General features: G+C 43.1%; 1 protein-coding gene across 1 annotated transcript in view; it reads left to right on the forward strand.

Annotated features, from left to right (window-relative positions):
- Window positions 1–13,308: 13,308 nt before the first annotated feature.
- The window catches only part of LOC311101233 (glutamate receptor ionotropic, kainate 4-like), a gene marked incomplete at both ends in the record, with an annotated part of 239,444 nt that continues 236,184 nt past the window's right edge, over window positions 13,309–16,568 (forward strand). Inside the window, one exon of the mRNA XM_084142345.1 lies at window positions 13,309–13,390. Coding sequence (XP_083998471.1) covers window positions 13,309–13,390 — 82 coding nt within the window. The remainder of the gene's footprint in view (window positions 13,391–16,568) is intronic.

Here is a 16,568-nt window from a genome sequence, read left to right on the forward strand (position 1 = left end):
TTTGTAGAGCAACCTTTTGCAGCAATTAGAGGGTATGTCTCTATAAGCTTGGCACATCTAGCCACTGGGATTTTTGCCCATTCTTCAAGGCAAAACTGCTCCAGCTCCTTCAGGTTGGATGGGTTCCGCTGGTGTACAGCAATCTTTAAGTCATACCACAGATTCTCAATTGGATTGAGGTCTGGGCTTTGACTAGGCTATTCCAAGACATTTAAATGTTTCCCCTTAAACCACTCAAGTGTTGCTTTAGCAGTATGCTTAGGGTCATTGTCCTGCTGGAAGGTGAACCTCCGTCCCAGTCTCAAATCTCTGGAAGACTAAAACAGGTTTCCCTCAAGAATTTCCCTGTATTTAGCGCCATCCATCATTCCTTCAATTCTGACCAGTTTCCCAGTCCCTGTCGATGAAAAACATCCCCACAGCATGATGCTGCCACCACCATGCTTCACTGTGGGGATGGTGTTCTCGGGGTGATGAGAGGTGTTGGGTTTGCGCCAGACATAGCGTTTTCCTTGCTGGCCAAAAAGCTCAATTTTAGTCTCATCTGACCAGAGTACCTTCTTCCATATGTTTGGGGAGTCTCCCACATGCCTTTTGGGGAACACCAAACGTGTTTGCTTATTTTTTTCTTTAAGCAATGGCGTTTTTCTGGCCACTCTTCCATAATGCCCAGCTCTGTGGAGTGTATGGCTTAAAGTGGTCCTATGGACAGATACTCCAATCTCCGCTGTGGAGCTTTGCAGCTCCTTCAGGGTTGTCTTTGGTCTCTTTGTTGCCTCTCTGATTAATGCCCTCCTTGCCTGGTCCGTGAGTTTTGGTGGGCGGCCCTCTCTTGGCAGGTTTGTTGTGGTGCCATATTCTTTCCATTTTTTAATAATGGATTTAATGGTGCTCAGTGGGATGTTCAAAGTTTCTGATTTTTTTTTATAACCCAACCCTGATCTGTACTTCTCCACAACTTTGTCCCTGACCTGTTTAGAGAGCTCCTTGGTCTTCATGGTGCCGCTTGCTTGGTGGTGCCCCTTGCTTTGTGGTGTTGCAGACTCTGGGGCCTTTCAGAACTGGTGTATATATACGGAGATCATGTGACAGATCATGTGACACTTAGGTTGCACACAGGTGGACGTTATTTAACATAAGTGACTTCTGAAGGTAATTGGTTGCGCCAGATCTTATTTAGAAGCTTCATAGCAAAGGGGGTGAATACATATGCACGCACCTCTTTTCCGTTATTCTTTTTTTGTTACTTTTTTGAAACAAGTTATTTTTTTCATTTCACTTCACCAATTTGGACTATTTTGTGTATATCCATTACATGAAATCCAAATAAAAATCCATTTAAATTAGAGGTTGTAATGCAACAAAATAGGAAAAACGGCAAGGGGGATGAATACTTTTGCAAGGCACTGTACTTAAATCCTAACTGGTTCTCTAACAAATTAGTAAGAATGTCTCATCCCATGTTCAAGAATGGCCTTTTTCCCTTTATTCAGATTACAACATCTCATTTTCGGTTATTTGAAAACGAAATCATCTCCAAAATATCTTTATTTATTTTGAAAGCCATAGAATGTTGGTTGCAATTTCAGTTTAATCCACCAGAAAAGACAGAACAAATAATACAACAAATATTGTAGTTAAACTGAAATATACTAATTGATTAAAAAAACATTACTTTTCGATATATATATTTTTTAAAGGTATAACTTTTGTAAATTATATCATAAATAGGACTGTTGGAGTTATGTCACACATGCAGCTAACAAAAATATATGGAAATGTCTGCTGTACTCAAAATTACAACCAACTAATTGCAGCTTTACCTCAAAATTGGAAGTGGCAAGTGGAAGGGGGAAAAAGTAAGGAACTTGTCTGTCGGCCCTGCATTAAAGAAAATTGTGATGAATAAAAAAATATACCAGTTTTATTTAAGGACCCAAATATTAACAGCTGTGCCATGCAGATTGCAAAATAGTTGGGAAGAGATTTTCGATGTACCAATTCCATGGCACATGGTTTATGAACTGCAAAAACATGCCGGATTCAAAACTTTGAATTTTTCAATTTAAATTATTATACAAAATTCTTGCAACCAATAGAATGTTATTTACAGTAACAGTCAAAAGTTTGGACACACCTACTCATTCAAGGGGTTTTCTTTATTTTTGTAAACTATTTTTTACATTATAGAATAATAGTGAAGACATCAAAACTATGAAATAACACATATGGAATCATGTAGTAACCAAAAAAGTGTTAAACAAATCAAAATATATTTGAGATTTGAGATTCTTCAAATAGACACCCTTTGCTTTGATGACAGCTTTACACACTCTTGGCATTCTCTCAACCAGCTTCATGAGGTATTCACCTGGAATGCATTTCAATTAACAGGTGTGCCTACTTAAAAGTTAATTTGTGGAATTTCTTTCCTTCTGAATGTGTTTGAGCCAAACAGTTGTGTTGTGACAAGGTAGGGGAGGTATACACAATATAGCCCTATTTGGTAAAATACCAAGTCCATATTATGGCAAGAACAGCTCAAATAAGCATAGAGAAATAACAGTCCATCATTACTGTAAGACATGAAGGTCAGTCAATCCGGAAAATTCCAAGAACTTTGAACGTTTCTTCAAGTGCAGTTGCAAAACCATCAAGCGCTATGATGAAACTGTCTATCATGAGGACCGCCACAGGAATGGAAGACCCAGAGTTACCTCTGCTGCAGAGGATAAGTTCATTAGAGTTACCAGCCTCAGAAATGGCAGCCCAAATAAATGCTTCACAGAGTTCAAGAAACAGACACATCTCAACATCAACTGTTCAGAGGAGACTGTGTGAATTAGGCCTTCATGGTCAAATTGCTGCAAACAAACCACTACTAAAGGACACCAATAAGAAGAAGAGACTTGCTTGGGCCAAGAAACACGAGCAATGGACATTAGACCGGTGGAAATCTGTCCTTTGGTCTGGAGTCCAAATTGGAAATGTTTGGTTCCAACCGCTGTGTCTTTGTGAGACGCAGTGTTGGTGAACGGATGATCTCAGCATGTGTATTTCCCACCGTAAAGCATTGAGGAGGAGGTGTTATGGTGTGAGGGTGCTTTGCTGGTGACACTGTCTTTGATTTATTTAGAATTCAAGGCACACTTAACCAGCATGGCTACCACAGCATTCTGCAGTGATACGCCATCCCATCTGGTTGGGCTTAGTGGGACTATCATTTGTTTTTCAACAGGACAATGACCCAACACACCTCCAGGCGGTGTAAGGGCTATTTTACCAAGAAGGAGAGTGGTGGAGTGCTGCATCTGATGACCTGGCCCCTACAATCCCCTGACCTCAACCAAATTGAGATGGTTTGGGATGAGTCGGTGTCACGATCGTTATAGGAACCGGACCAAGGCGCAGCGTGATAGGCGTACATTTACATTTACATTTAAGTCATTTAGCAGACGCTCTTATCCAGAGCGACTTACAAATTGGATGAACAGTGTCTGTCCCTTAGCTCCTCAGGGTTAATGGGAATAGCAGCAGACATTCATAAGCTTCATGTTGACCTTCCAGCAGAACTCAATAATATCACAGAAAAGAATAACATCATACACAATAGAATTCAACCACCTGGAGAGAGATAGCTAGCCTAGCGTTACCAACAGGAAATTAGATCAATTGGCCAAGCAGTACCACAGGGAAAGGGGATACCTATTCAGTTGCACAACTCAATGCATTCAACCAAAATGTGTCTTCCGCATTTAACCCAACCCCTGCTGCACCTAGGTCAGTAGGACACACAGTGTCCCAATTAGGCTTGGGCGGTATACCGTATATACCGTATAATGGGTTATTTGGAAATAACCACGGTATGGTTTTTCAATACCGTTAATACTATTTCTTTGAAGTTTTTAAAATAAATGTGAATATTTGTTGCTACTTTTTAAGTAAATCCCTCAAGTCAACTTATACGTTAGGAGATAAAGAAGATCGCATTCTTCATTTAACCTGTCACATAATGTTTCATTATGAAGCTTACCGGTAGTCTCCAGTCACGTGGTGTTTGTTCACAAGCACACAACGACGAAAGACCAGAGCCTTGTGAGTCACTCACTGTTGTTCAGCACAAGTCAGGTGATCTAGTTACTGTATGGAATTTACAACTAAATGTTTGCCAGATATTTTATAACTATTAAGTTTACTGTCTAAAATGTGGCAAATGCTTTGGTTTGCTAATTTAGTAGCTGGTTAGCTATCTAGCTAAGTGGTTAACTTCTTCCAAAATAAAGCTTTGCTTGGTAACAGCAGAAAATCCCTTCCCGGAACAAGAGCCTTGCTGTCTAATATTTGTTTTGTGCGTGCAGCAAACTGAGAGTAGCATTTTTTTGTTACTTGTATAACTTTTGCATTTAGTTAGCATTCTATATGGGTTTTTACATGTACTTGTTAGCATTGCTAACCTTCGGATTAGAGGCAGAGTGGGGTTTGAAAATAGCGCTCCTTGTGTTCAGTGCCGGTATTACCGAATATCCCGGTATGGCACAAGGTCGGTATAATAATAATAATAATAATAATAATAATATGCCATTTAGCAGACGCTTTTATCCAAAGGGACTTACAGTCATGTGCGCATACATTTTTACGTATGGGTGGTCCCGGGGATCGAACCCACTACCCTGGCGTTACAAGTGCCATGCTCTACCAATTGAGCTACAGAGGACCACATGAAGGTAAGATAATCTGGATACCGCCCAAGCCTAGTCTCAATACTCAACAGTGGCTTCCTCTCACTGGCTAGAACCTATCCTACTAGTGTCGGATCAAGCCGGGTGAAGAAAAGGAAAGAAGGAAAGGAGACAAGTAAAGGAGGCCACTGTAGAGTATTGAGATAAAGCCATTGCCTCATTTTCAGTTCTGGCTTGAAAGCATTTTAAACATGTGAGATGGGACGAGGTGGTGGTAGAAGAGGTTACATTATTTATCTTCAAATATTTTGGTGTGCTACAAGTCCTGTATAACATGTTTCAAAGCTGTTGATAGACTGCTGCAGACAGATTGACTGAAAGTCTGAATATAATAATAATAATAAGTCTTACTATAATAATACTGACTACAGTATATAATATGAAATGTAACCATACTGGTAGTGGTCACCAACTGGTCGATCTTCAAGGCATTCCTAGTCGATCACCAACGATAAAGGCCTGTTGCGCTGTTGGTGGTAGATGCACTTGATTCAGAAGTCCTGTTCACCGGGTAGGCAAAGTATTCCCAGTTTGAACCATTTCATATGTCTGAAAAGACAAACTCCGCCTACCTGGCAGACCGGGAGATCTGTGGCTAAATTGAGTGTGCCTACTGTGCTGGCCAATCAGATAGCTCAAATCACTGTGTCTACCTACAGCTTCCACGACCCCGGCCACAGACTAGCCTACGTGAGATTTCATAACTTTTAAAACCATGACCAGAGAGAGACTGTCAAAGAATACAGCAAAGAGCTGCTGTTTTTATGAGTGTCTAAGTTTTATTAAGCACTATTACAAAACGTAAAGCGCGCAATTCCCTCTACTTCCACTCACGCTGCAATGAATGAGTAGCCAAGTATATCGATAGCCCTGCATTTTTATTATTATTAGCAGCTCGTTGTATCTATTTTAATGTCGAGGAGTATTTCACTTTCTTTGGTCATAGGAACAACCTGAATTTATGCCTGAGGCAGATGCGGTGCGACTTGAGTTTCGCCATCAGTTGAAAGATTGTGTCCCCTCTTTCTGGTCAATCTCACCTGAGGAAAGGAGAGAGCAGTGACCGTGAGAGGCGGACCCTCTGCTGCTCTCTCCCTCCCTCCATTGAGACTAATACTGTGTTCAAAAGAACTGAAATCTCCGACTTCTGAGCGTTCAAGACAACTGGGAACTCAGAAAAAAACTAGATCCGACTGGGGAAAATAGTTTTGAACGGTCATCCAACTCGGTAACTTTGGCATCTTCCTAGAGCTCCGACTTTCTGACCTGAAAGCACCATACCCATCTGATGCAGGTACCACACCTCCAGTAAAATAAAAAAGCAAATTATTAGCATTTATGCTCAGCTGTGCCTCGCAGGTGCTACACCAACTGATCTATTTGTTATCAAAGCTTGAGTTTTGAAATATAATAAGGTCTGAGGAGAACAATATTGGCAGGCCAGGCATATAGCCAATATGCTGTGATAATGTATTAGGCCTACTGCACAAACCTCATTCCTACAGAACTGTTAGGTTAATGTTAACATTTTTAAGTAAAGTTTAAAAGAATCTGAGTGGTAGATATCAGCTTGCTTTTTGACTGCAAAAGTGATCTTGACTCAGAAAAGGTTGGTGACCACTGGACTAGCTGATATGTATTATGTACTGAATGGAGTTCTCCTTAAGTTTGATAAGGGGGCTGAGACACAGGCAGCATCTCAAATGAAACCCTATTCCCTAAATAAGGTGCCATTTGGGATGCAAACCCAACCCCTACGTAATGCCAACGTAATGCAACCTGTGTCACCCTTGGCCCGGACTCACAGAGTAGGATGAAGTGGTCCCTAGTAGACACTGATCTTAGGTCAGTTTTGTGTTTTCCATCCTAACAGTAAAGGTTAGCATTGGGAGAGAGTGAGCTGATCCTAGATCTGTAGTTAAGGTCAACTTCTACCCAGAGCCACACAGGCTGGCACAGCAGGGGTCTGGGAGGTTGGGTGGTGCCCCCTAGCTGGTGAGGAGGACTGTGTGCAGGAGAATGGGAGGAAGAGGAGGAGAAGGAGATATTCTTCCTCCTCCTGGTGAGACACTAGCGATATCGCAATATCACTGGAATGATGATGATAAGCAGCAGAACGACCACCACCAGAGCTATGATGGCCTTCATCTGTGGAAGACAGAAACAAGCATTACACAAAGACATGGATACATACAGTACCAGTCAAAAGTCTGGACACACCCACTCATTCAAGGGTTCCTCCCCATCTCCACTACTCTCTACATTGTAGAACAATAGTGAAATAACACATATGGAATCATGCAGCAACCAAAAAAAGTGTTAAACAAATCAAAATATATTCCATATTCTTCAAAGTAGCCACCCCCCGCCCCGATGACAGCCCTGCACACCCCCGGCACTCTCCCAACCAGCCCCACGAGGAATGCCTTTCCAACAGTCTTGAAGGAGTTCCCACATATGCTGAGCACTTGTTGGCTGCTTTTCCTTCACTCTGTGGTCCAACTCATCCCAAACCATCTCAATTGGGTTGAGGTCAGGTGATTGTGGAGGCCAGGTCATCTGATGCAGCACTCCATCACTCTCCTTGGTCAAATAGCCCTTACACAGCCTGGAGGTGTGTTTTGGGTCATTGTCCTGTTGAACAACAAATTATAGTCTCACTAAGCGCAAACCAGATGGGATGGCTTATCGCTGCAGAATGCTATGGTAGCCATGCTGGTTAAGTGTGCCTTGAATTCTAAATAAATCACTGAGTGTCACCAGCAAAGCACCCCCACACCATCACACCTCCTCCTCCATGCTTCACGGTGGGAACCACACATGCGGAGATCATCCGTTCACCTACTCTGCGTCTCACAAAGACATGGCGGTTGGAACCAAAAATCTCCAATTTGGACTCATCAGACCAAAGGACAGATTTCCACCGGTCTAAGGTCCATTGCTCGTGTTTCTTGGCCCAAGCAAGTCTCTTCTTATTATTGGTGTCCTTTAGTAGTGGTTTCTTTGCAGCAATTCAACCATGAAGTGGTGATTCACACAGTCCCCTCTGAACAGTTGATGCTGAGATGTGTCTGTTACTTGAACTCTGTGAAGTATTTATTTGGGCTGCAATCTGAGGTTCAGTTAACTCTAATGAACTTATCCTCTGCAGCAGAGGTAACTCTGGGTCTTCCTTTCCTGTGGCGGTCCTCTTGAGTGCAAGTTTCATCATAGCGCTTGATGGTTTTTACGACTGCACTTGAAGAAACTTTCAAAGTTCTTGACATTTTTCGGATTGACTGACCTTCATGTCTTAAAGTAATGATGGACTGTCGTTTCTCTTTGCTTATCTGAGCTGTTCTTGCCATAACATGGACTTGGTCTTTTACCAAATAGGGCTATCTTCTGTATACCACCCCTACGTGTCACAACACAACTGATTGGCTCAAATGCATTAAGAAGGAAATAAATTCCACAAATTAACTTTTAACAAGGCACACCTGTTAATTGAAATGCATTCCAGGTGACTACCTCATGAAGCTGGTTGAGAGAATGCCAAGAGTGTGCAAAGCTGCCATCAAGTCAAAGGGCGGCCACTTTGAAGAATCTCAAATATAAAATATATTTTGATTTGTTTAACACTTTCTTGGTTACTACATGATTCCATACGCGTCACTTCATAGTTTTGATGTCTTCACTATTATTTTACAATGTAGAAAATAGCAAAAATAAAGAAAAACCCCGGAATGATCAGGCGTGTCCAAACCTTTGACCGGTACTGTACATGGACACATGCACACACGTTGACTCACCTTCATATCTCTCCACCACATCCTCCTGTGCAGCTGCTTGGCTCGGCTGCTAAAGGCTGACGCGTTGTCTGATAGGCTCTCTGGAAGGTCATATGACCACAGGACACACACATGTGCAGGGAGACAAGATGGGGATGTGGGCACAGACAGGGAAGAGGGGGACAGACAGGGAGACAAGATGGGGATGTGGGGACAGGGAGACAAGATGGGGACAGACAGGGAAGAGGGGGACAGACAGGGAGACAAGATGGGGACAGACAGGGAAGAGGGGGACAGAAAGGGAGACAAGATGGGGACGTGGGGACAGGGAGACAAGATGGGGACGTGGGGACAGACAGGGAAGAGGGGGACAGAAAGGGAGACAAGATGGGGACGTGGGGACAGGGAGACAAGATGGGGACGTGGGGACAGACAGGGAAGAGGGGGACAGACAGGGAGACAAGATGGGGACGTGGGGACAGGGAGACAAGATGGGGACGTGGGGACAGACAGGGAGGGGGACAGACAGGGAGACAAGATGGGGACGTGGGGACAGGGAGACAAGATGGGGACGTGGGGACAGACAGGGAAGAGGGGGACAGACAGGGAGACAAGATGGGGACGTGGGGACAGGGAGACAAGATGGGGACGTGGGGACAGACAGGGAAACAAGATGGGGACGTGGGGACAGGGAGACAAGATGGGGACGTAGGGACAGACAGGGAAGAGGGCAACAGACAGGGAGACAAGATGGGGGCAGACAGGGAAGAGGGGGACAGACAGGGAGACAAGATGGGGACAGACAGGGAAGAGGGGGACAGACAGGGAGACAAGATGGGGACAGACAGGGAAGAGGGGGACAGGGAGACACATAGAAGAGTACTTTACACTAACAACAAAACAAAAAAACGATACGTGAAGTCTAAAGGTTCACCAACACAAACCTATACAGAACAAGATCCCACAAATAACTAGTGCCAACAGGCTGCCTAAGTATGGGTCCCAATCAGAGACAACATGAATCAGCTGCCTCTGATTGGGAACCACCCTGGCCAACATAGAAAACACGAACTAGAACACAACATAGAAAATCACACATAGAAAATCCACTCCCTGGCTCAGTCGGACTGCAGAGTGAAGGAAAAGCAGCCAACAAGTACTCAGCATATGTGGGAACTCCTTCAAGACTGTTGGAAAAGCATTCCAGGTGAAGCTGGTTGAGAGACTGCCAAGAGTATATAAAGCTGTCATCAAGGCAAAGGGTGGCTATTTGAAAAAACACTTTTTTGGTTACTACATGATTCCATATGTATTATTTCATAGTTTTGATGTGTTCACTATTATTCTACAATGTAGAAAATAGTAAAAATAAAGAAAAACCCTTGAATGAGTAGGTGTTCTAAAACTTTTGACCGGTAGTGTATATTTACAAAAAAATGATATATGGTGGATTGGAAATGATGCAGACAATTCTTAAAAAAAAAAAAAACCTTGTTTCACCATTCAACACTTACATTTTGACATAAAGTGTTCATTGAATGTGAGAAGATGACTCGTTTTGGAGTCGATCATCTTGGAGGTCTTGTCTATAGACTATATGAGGTTATGCGTTCAGTCATGAGCTACGTCTTCCCAACCAGTCAGTCAGTAGGCCAATTACCCCAATCAGTATCTGTGTGAGACAGGGTCAATGGCTCCTGTATTTACAGCTGTTCACGTACCCTCTTCAAGCTGCATCCTCTTGATATGAGTTGACTCCCCAGCTGATATATTTATCTCCCAGGAATGAAACACAGGCAGTATTTCAGCATGCTTTACGGTCGCCACATCCCAGACACAACTGCCAGATCTCGTTACAGATTCCATTGTAGCGTTGATGCAACGTGCAGCAAACGTTTCAGACTGCTGAGAATGTTACTTTTCAGTCTTCCGCCACAGAGAGAGATTAGCCTTTCATATAACTGTCTATCACCTCTTCATTTGGTTCGGAGCCTTGTGCCCTATTAAATTAAACCCTCACACCACTTTGCAATTAATCCACGCATGGAGGCGTGCGTGTGTGCGTGTGGATGTGTGTGAGGCACCAGTTAACTCATTATACCATTTGGGTAGTCAAGTCAGCACTAGCAGCTTGTTCTGATGCCGGTTTCATGTTGCACTGTGAATAATTATGCATTGCAGATCTGTTATGATGATCACATTTTGAGTTTCAACTCCTTCTCATCCCTTTCTCCTGGAGAATAATGCCATTTCGGTAAGTGGAGAAAACAAAAGGGAACATTTCAACAATACATTACATCTTATGTCACCCCCCTGTTAATAATGTGGCTACAACACTTTTAATTGCTTGTCTGGGTTTTCGTGGGAGCAGTCGACACTTGGTAATCTGGCCATTGTTTCCTTCTGCGCCAATTATCACAGCTGTAGAATGGGACTTCAGGAGAGTTACATTGTACCTCTTTCACGTAGTCATATTGAGAGCAATAAGTGACACGTGTCACACTGTCACCATATGGTTTGTTGCTCCTGTTTTGCACCTATATGGATGTAAACACATGATTTCATCTCACCATCAGCAGAAGTTATCTGTTTGAAAAGATCAGGTTTGTGTTGTTTCCACAGTGTGCACTAGACTAGAGAGACTTGTGCCATTCCATCAACTGCTCCACGGCAACTCGCCGAGGCCCCCTCTCCTCTCATTCGATATTCGGACGGGCAGGCCACTGTGCACGACCAATGACAAGCTGCCCAAGTTGATTGGGTATAATTGCATTTAGGCAAATTGATTCAGCTTTGTGTATGTTTTTCTAATTGTAATCTTCCTGCTGCGATCAAGGAATTATGGAGCATGTTAGAGGGAGCCTGGCCTGTAATGAACTCTGGGGCTAAACAGTGTCTAGTTTACTGATCCTTCCTGGTGTTTGACACATTATTTTTCTAGACTGTCCGTAAGCTAACAGAGAGCAGGGAACATTGGACAAGAGTCTAGGGTTGTGTCCCATAGTAGAGAATAGGATGCCATTTGGGACACATCCTAGGGATAAGGACATGCAACAAGGCCATATAAATGAATTGAATTAGCCTTGAAACTGGCTCATTGTGTGATGCTTCTCTCTACCCCCTCCCTACTCACTGGGGGACCTGTGTGACAGCTGTTATTTGCATACAGTTTTTCCGGAAACTTCTCAGGATATGGTGGTGATTTGTTGACAGCCCTATCCCTCTCTGTCCCTGACAGTCCACCTTGAGAAATATGCTGGCAGGTGTGATGTTTCAAAATGTATACTCTCTATGTTAATCAGCTAATAAAGTGAGCAGCTAGTTGGTATCTTTGCCTGTTATCATACTCAACCAAACATGCTGACGTATTATTGTAGGTGAAGGATGTGATATTCGGTCAAATCATAATGTCAACACACAGCTTGTAAATAATTGAGTCCTTGGGCTGCAGTGAACCAGTGATTGTGCCAATCGGATATACTGATGTCTGAAATAGCTATTGTTTTTATTGTGTTGATGGTTTTCTTGTGCATAGTGTATTTATGTAAATTGTGTCAAATAATTCAGCATTAGCTGCTATTGATACTTTGTAATGCCGAAATTGTGAAATAAACCATTCTCTCTCTCTCTCTCTCTCTCTCTCTCTATTGTTCACAATTGCACCCATTAGAAAAATTGGGTAAAAAATATGTACAGTATTTGCCTGCTTGACCAACTCCTCATTACAGAGACTGACACAGTTCAGCTTGTGTCATTTCCTGTTTGATCCAGCTATATAACCTCCATAGATGAGTAAGCCATAGTCTATAACTAGGGCCCAGAGTTTTCCCTGATCAGGTCACATGATTCTGGAAAAGGCTGGGCCCTAGAACAAGTAATAGAAATGTCAGGAACTCAGGATATAGATATAGAGAATATAAAGAGTATATAATGAGTTACTTTCTAATTCTAAACAATTATATTTATTTGATAAAAGCCTCCAATAATAAGAGAGAAGATGCTGCAGGGCTGATGACACAGATTACCATTCATCACAAGGCTATAGGAGAGAAACTCTGCCATTTATTTAAGGATATGTGCTTTAATGGACTTGCAGAGATAAAACTCACTATCATGAGTGATGAATGGTTTAAAGAGTTAAAGATTAACACATGCAGTCGTTTATGGGTTTTTGCACATGATCACAGACAGATTCTGATCCTGGATCAGCTTAGCACCTGTTCCACATGCTGTCACTCGTGTGAAAACAAACTACATCTGATCCAAATTCATTCTGGTGTGTGCATGAGAGATTAACCCCAAATGGAGGGCTGAGTACCAGGTATTGGGATGATGTGGTAGTGTGTGGGATTTGTGCTGCACTAAAACATTTTCAGTTCTTGTGAAAGCTAATCATGCTTTTTGGAATCAGAAAAGCAACAGGGAAGTGCAATAATGTAGCATACCAGATAAATGACAATGGCCTATCATTTATTGAGGCTGAGGTGAAGATAGATGATCGTACAGTGTGTGTGTGTCTGTGTTTGCTGGCGAGTGTGCGTGTTTGTGCATCCGAATGTGTGTGTGTCTGTGCGTGCGTGTGAATGTGTCTGCGTGCCTGCGTGTATGTGTTCACATGCCTGTGAGCGTGTGTGTGCGCGTCATAGATTCTATTTCTATAATTGTTCTATGGTGTGTGTGCCTGTCTGCATGTGTATGTGATCCAGCCTTCTATATAATCCCTACATCCGTGTGTTGTGTTCTCCAGGTGGCTGTGACAGGGGGACCCCCGGGGCAGGACCCATGAGGAGTCATAGAAGATGCTCGCAGCCTGGGTGCCTCTGCTCCTCTTAGCCATGTGGGTGAGATGTACCGCCGCTGGGCCGCTCTCCTTCAGAATAGGTAAGTCGTTTGACCTCTGACCCTGGACCCAGCAAGGCTGGAGAGCACAACTCACCTCTCCCCCACCTCTCCTCACTCCCTATTCAAAAGACGCCATCACAAGAGCTCCTCTACGTGTAATTCTAGGCCTGGTTGAAAGTGTTGACTTGCTCTGACAACTGATTGCTTCTTCAGTGCATCTCAGCAGCACTTTGACGAGAGGTCGGTATCACTCCAATTGTATAGTCGTGGTCAAAAGTTTTGAGAATGACACAAATACTAATTTTCACAAAGTCTGCTGCCTCAGTTTTGATGATGGCAATTTGCATATACTCCAGAATGTCATGAAGAGTGATCAGATGAATTGCAATTAATTGCAAAGTCCCTCTTTGCCATGAAAATGAACTTAATCCCCAAAAAACATTTCCACTGCATTTCAGCCCTGCCACAAAAGGACCAGCTGCCATAATGTCAGTGATTCTCTCGTTAACACAGGTGAGAGTGTTGACGAGGACAGATCACTCTGTCATGCTGATTGAGTTAGAATAACAGACTGGAAGCTTTAAAAGGAGGGTGGTGGTTGAAATCATTGTTATTCCTCTGTTAACCATGGTTACCTGCAAGGAAACACGTGCCATCATCGTTGCTTTGCAAAAAATGGGCTTCACAGGCAAGGATATTGCTGCTAGTAAGATTGCACCTAAATCAACCATTTATCGGATCATCAAGAACTTCAAGGAGAGAGGTTCAATTGTTGTGAAGAAGGCATCAGGGCGCCCAAGAATGTCCAGCATGCGCCTGGACCGTCTCCTAAAGTTGATTCAGCTGCGGGATCGGGGCACCACCAGTGCAGAGCTTACTCAGGAATGGCAGCAGGCAGGTGTGAGTGCATCTGCACGCACAGTGAGGCAAAGATTTTTGGAGGATGGCCTGGTGTCAAGAAGGGCAGCAAAGAAGCCACTTCTCTCCAGGAAAAACATCAGGGACAGACTGATATTCTGCAAAAGGTACAGGGATTGGACTGCTGTGGACTGGGGTAAAGTAATTTTCTCTGATGAATCCACTTTCCGATTGTTTGGGGCATCCGGAAAACACCTTGTCCGGAGAAGACAAGGTGAGCGCTACCATCAGTCCTGTGTCATGCCAACAGTAAAGCATCCTGAGACCATTCATGTGTGGGGTTGCTTCTCAGCCAAGGGAGTGGGCTCACTCACAATTTTGCCTAAGATCACAGCCATGAATAAAGACTGGTACCAACACATCCTCCGAGAGCAACTTCTCCCAACCATCCAAGAACAGTTTGGTGATGACCAATGCCTTTTTCAGCATGATGGAGCACCTTGCCATAAGGCAAAAGTGATAACTAAGTGGCTCGGGGAACAAAACATCGACATTTTGGGTCCATGGCCAGGAAACTCCCCAGACCTTAATCCCATTGAGAACTTGTGGTCGATCCTCAAGAGGCGGGTGGACAAACAAAAACCCACAAATTCTGACAAACTCCAAGCATTGATTATGCAAGAATGGGCTGCCATCAGTCAGGATGTGGCCCAGAAGTTAATTGACAGCATGCCAGGGCGGATTGCAGAGGTCTTGAAAAAGAAGGGTCAACACTGCAAATATTGAGTCTTTGCATAAACTGATTGTAATTGTCAATAAAAGCCTTTGACGCTTATGGAATGCTTGTTATTATATTTCAGTATACCATAGTAACATCTGACAAAAATATATCATAACACTGAAGCAGCGAACTTTGTGAAGACCAAAACTTTTGACCACGACTGTACTGTAACAAGAAGAGCCGCTATTTTCTGAATGTTATATTCTATCTGTTTCTGCCTGTCTGTTATTTCTGATGCATCAGAAAGGTACAGAGAGTACTTTCTTATGTGCAAGCGAGTACCTTAACCAAACGGCTAGAAAATCAAATTTTCTGCTACCATTTCCTGAGCCGAGTCATGATATTATACTTTGCCGTAATTTAGTGTTAGCTGTGAAAACCAGTTACCAGAGTGCTTTGCGTTCCTGTTTAGACACATTTTAGTGTATGGTGTTTACAGGCCCGTACTCATTTTCACACAGAGATGAGAGGGAGGAGATGGTGGGTAGAGATGGAGGACAGGGGTCCTCCTATCATTACGTTAATTAGCCAATCCGTAGCCGGCTATCCGCCAGCCGTAGGGCTGGGTCTGGGGCAGCAGTGACCAGGACATCTCTCTCTCGCAGCTGCAGAGGCCACCTCAACATGGGCTGATTCCTCCCAGCAATCACTGTGACAGCAGAAGGTGGACAGACAGACAGACAGACTAACAGCAGCATAATAGCAGTCTATATGGATTTCTAGAGTGGCATATCTTTAAAAACAACATGTATATTGGGTTGCAAGCCGTGCAGGGATCAGAGAAAGGTCTGGCACTGTGAATGTGCCTTGCCGATCAATTATTAAAGCGCCGAATATGCTCGCAGCGAAACTTCTCAGTTTGCTTTAGCCATCTCCATGCGATCACGACAGGGAACAACAAACACACAGCTCCCCAGCTAGCACATTTGGTTCCTTGGAAGTGTTTGATTTCCCATTGCTTCTGGGAAGAAGCCATATGTTTCCTGACCGGTAAGACAGAAAGTTTTTTAAATGTTCTAATAACGGAAATTATAGGTTATTTGGAGGCTTTCTTAAAACTTTCACTGAATCTTTTAATACCTTTGCTTGCTTAGTTTGGGTTAACTGTTTTGAACTCCAGGCACAGATTGGACACATGGAAATGAATTTGCTTAGGCATTAATCATGCAAACACATGTGTTTTTTTATTGTGGCACGGCGTCAGTGAGATTCAAACCTATGGAATTAGTCCACTGCACCACAAGGATGGCGCTAGCATGGCAAGTGTTTTTTTTACTCATATAAAGCTGTTCATTTTAGTCTATTCAAACAGACCCCATTTCAAAGGAAACAAGCACTCATTAAGATAAGGTGTGGCCTACATACCTGAACATACTTAACAAGATAGAGGATAGAGTTTTGTTGACACTGAGAAATACATGTTAATGTTTTTAAATAACATTCTTAGAACGTTCTTTGAATGTTACTAATGTTTTCTTGTTGTTTTTATGGGACGTTTTCTAATGTTCTGAGAACATGAATTTAAATAGAACCATGAGGAAACCTGCAGAAAACGTTATGCTGAAGTACTGAAATTCC

The sequence above is a fragment of the Coregonus lavaretus genome (assembly GCF_964263955.1).
Source record: "Coregonus lavaretus genome assembly, chromosome: 26".
Taxonomy (NCBI): domain Eukaryota; kingdom Metazoa; phylum Chordata; class Actinopteri; order Salmoniformes; family Salmonidae; genus Coregonus; species Coregonus lavaretus.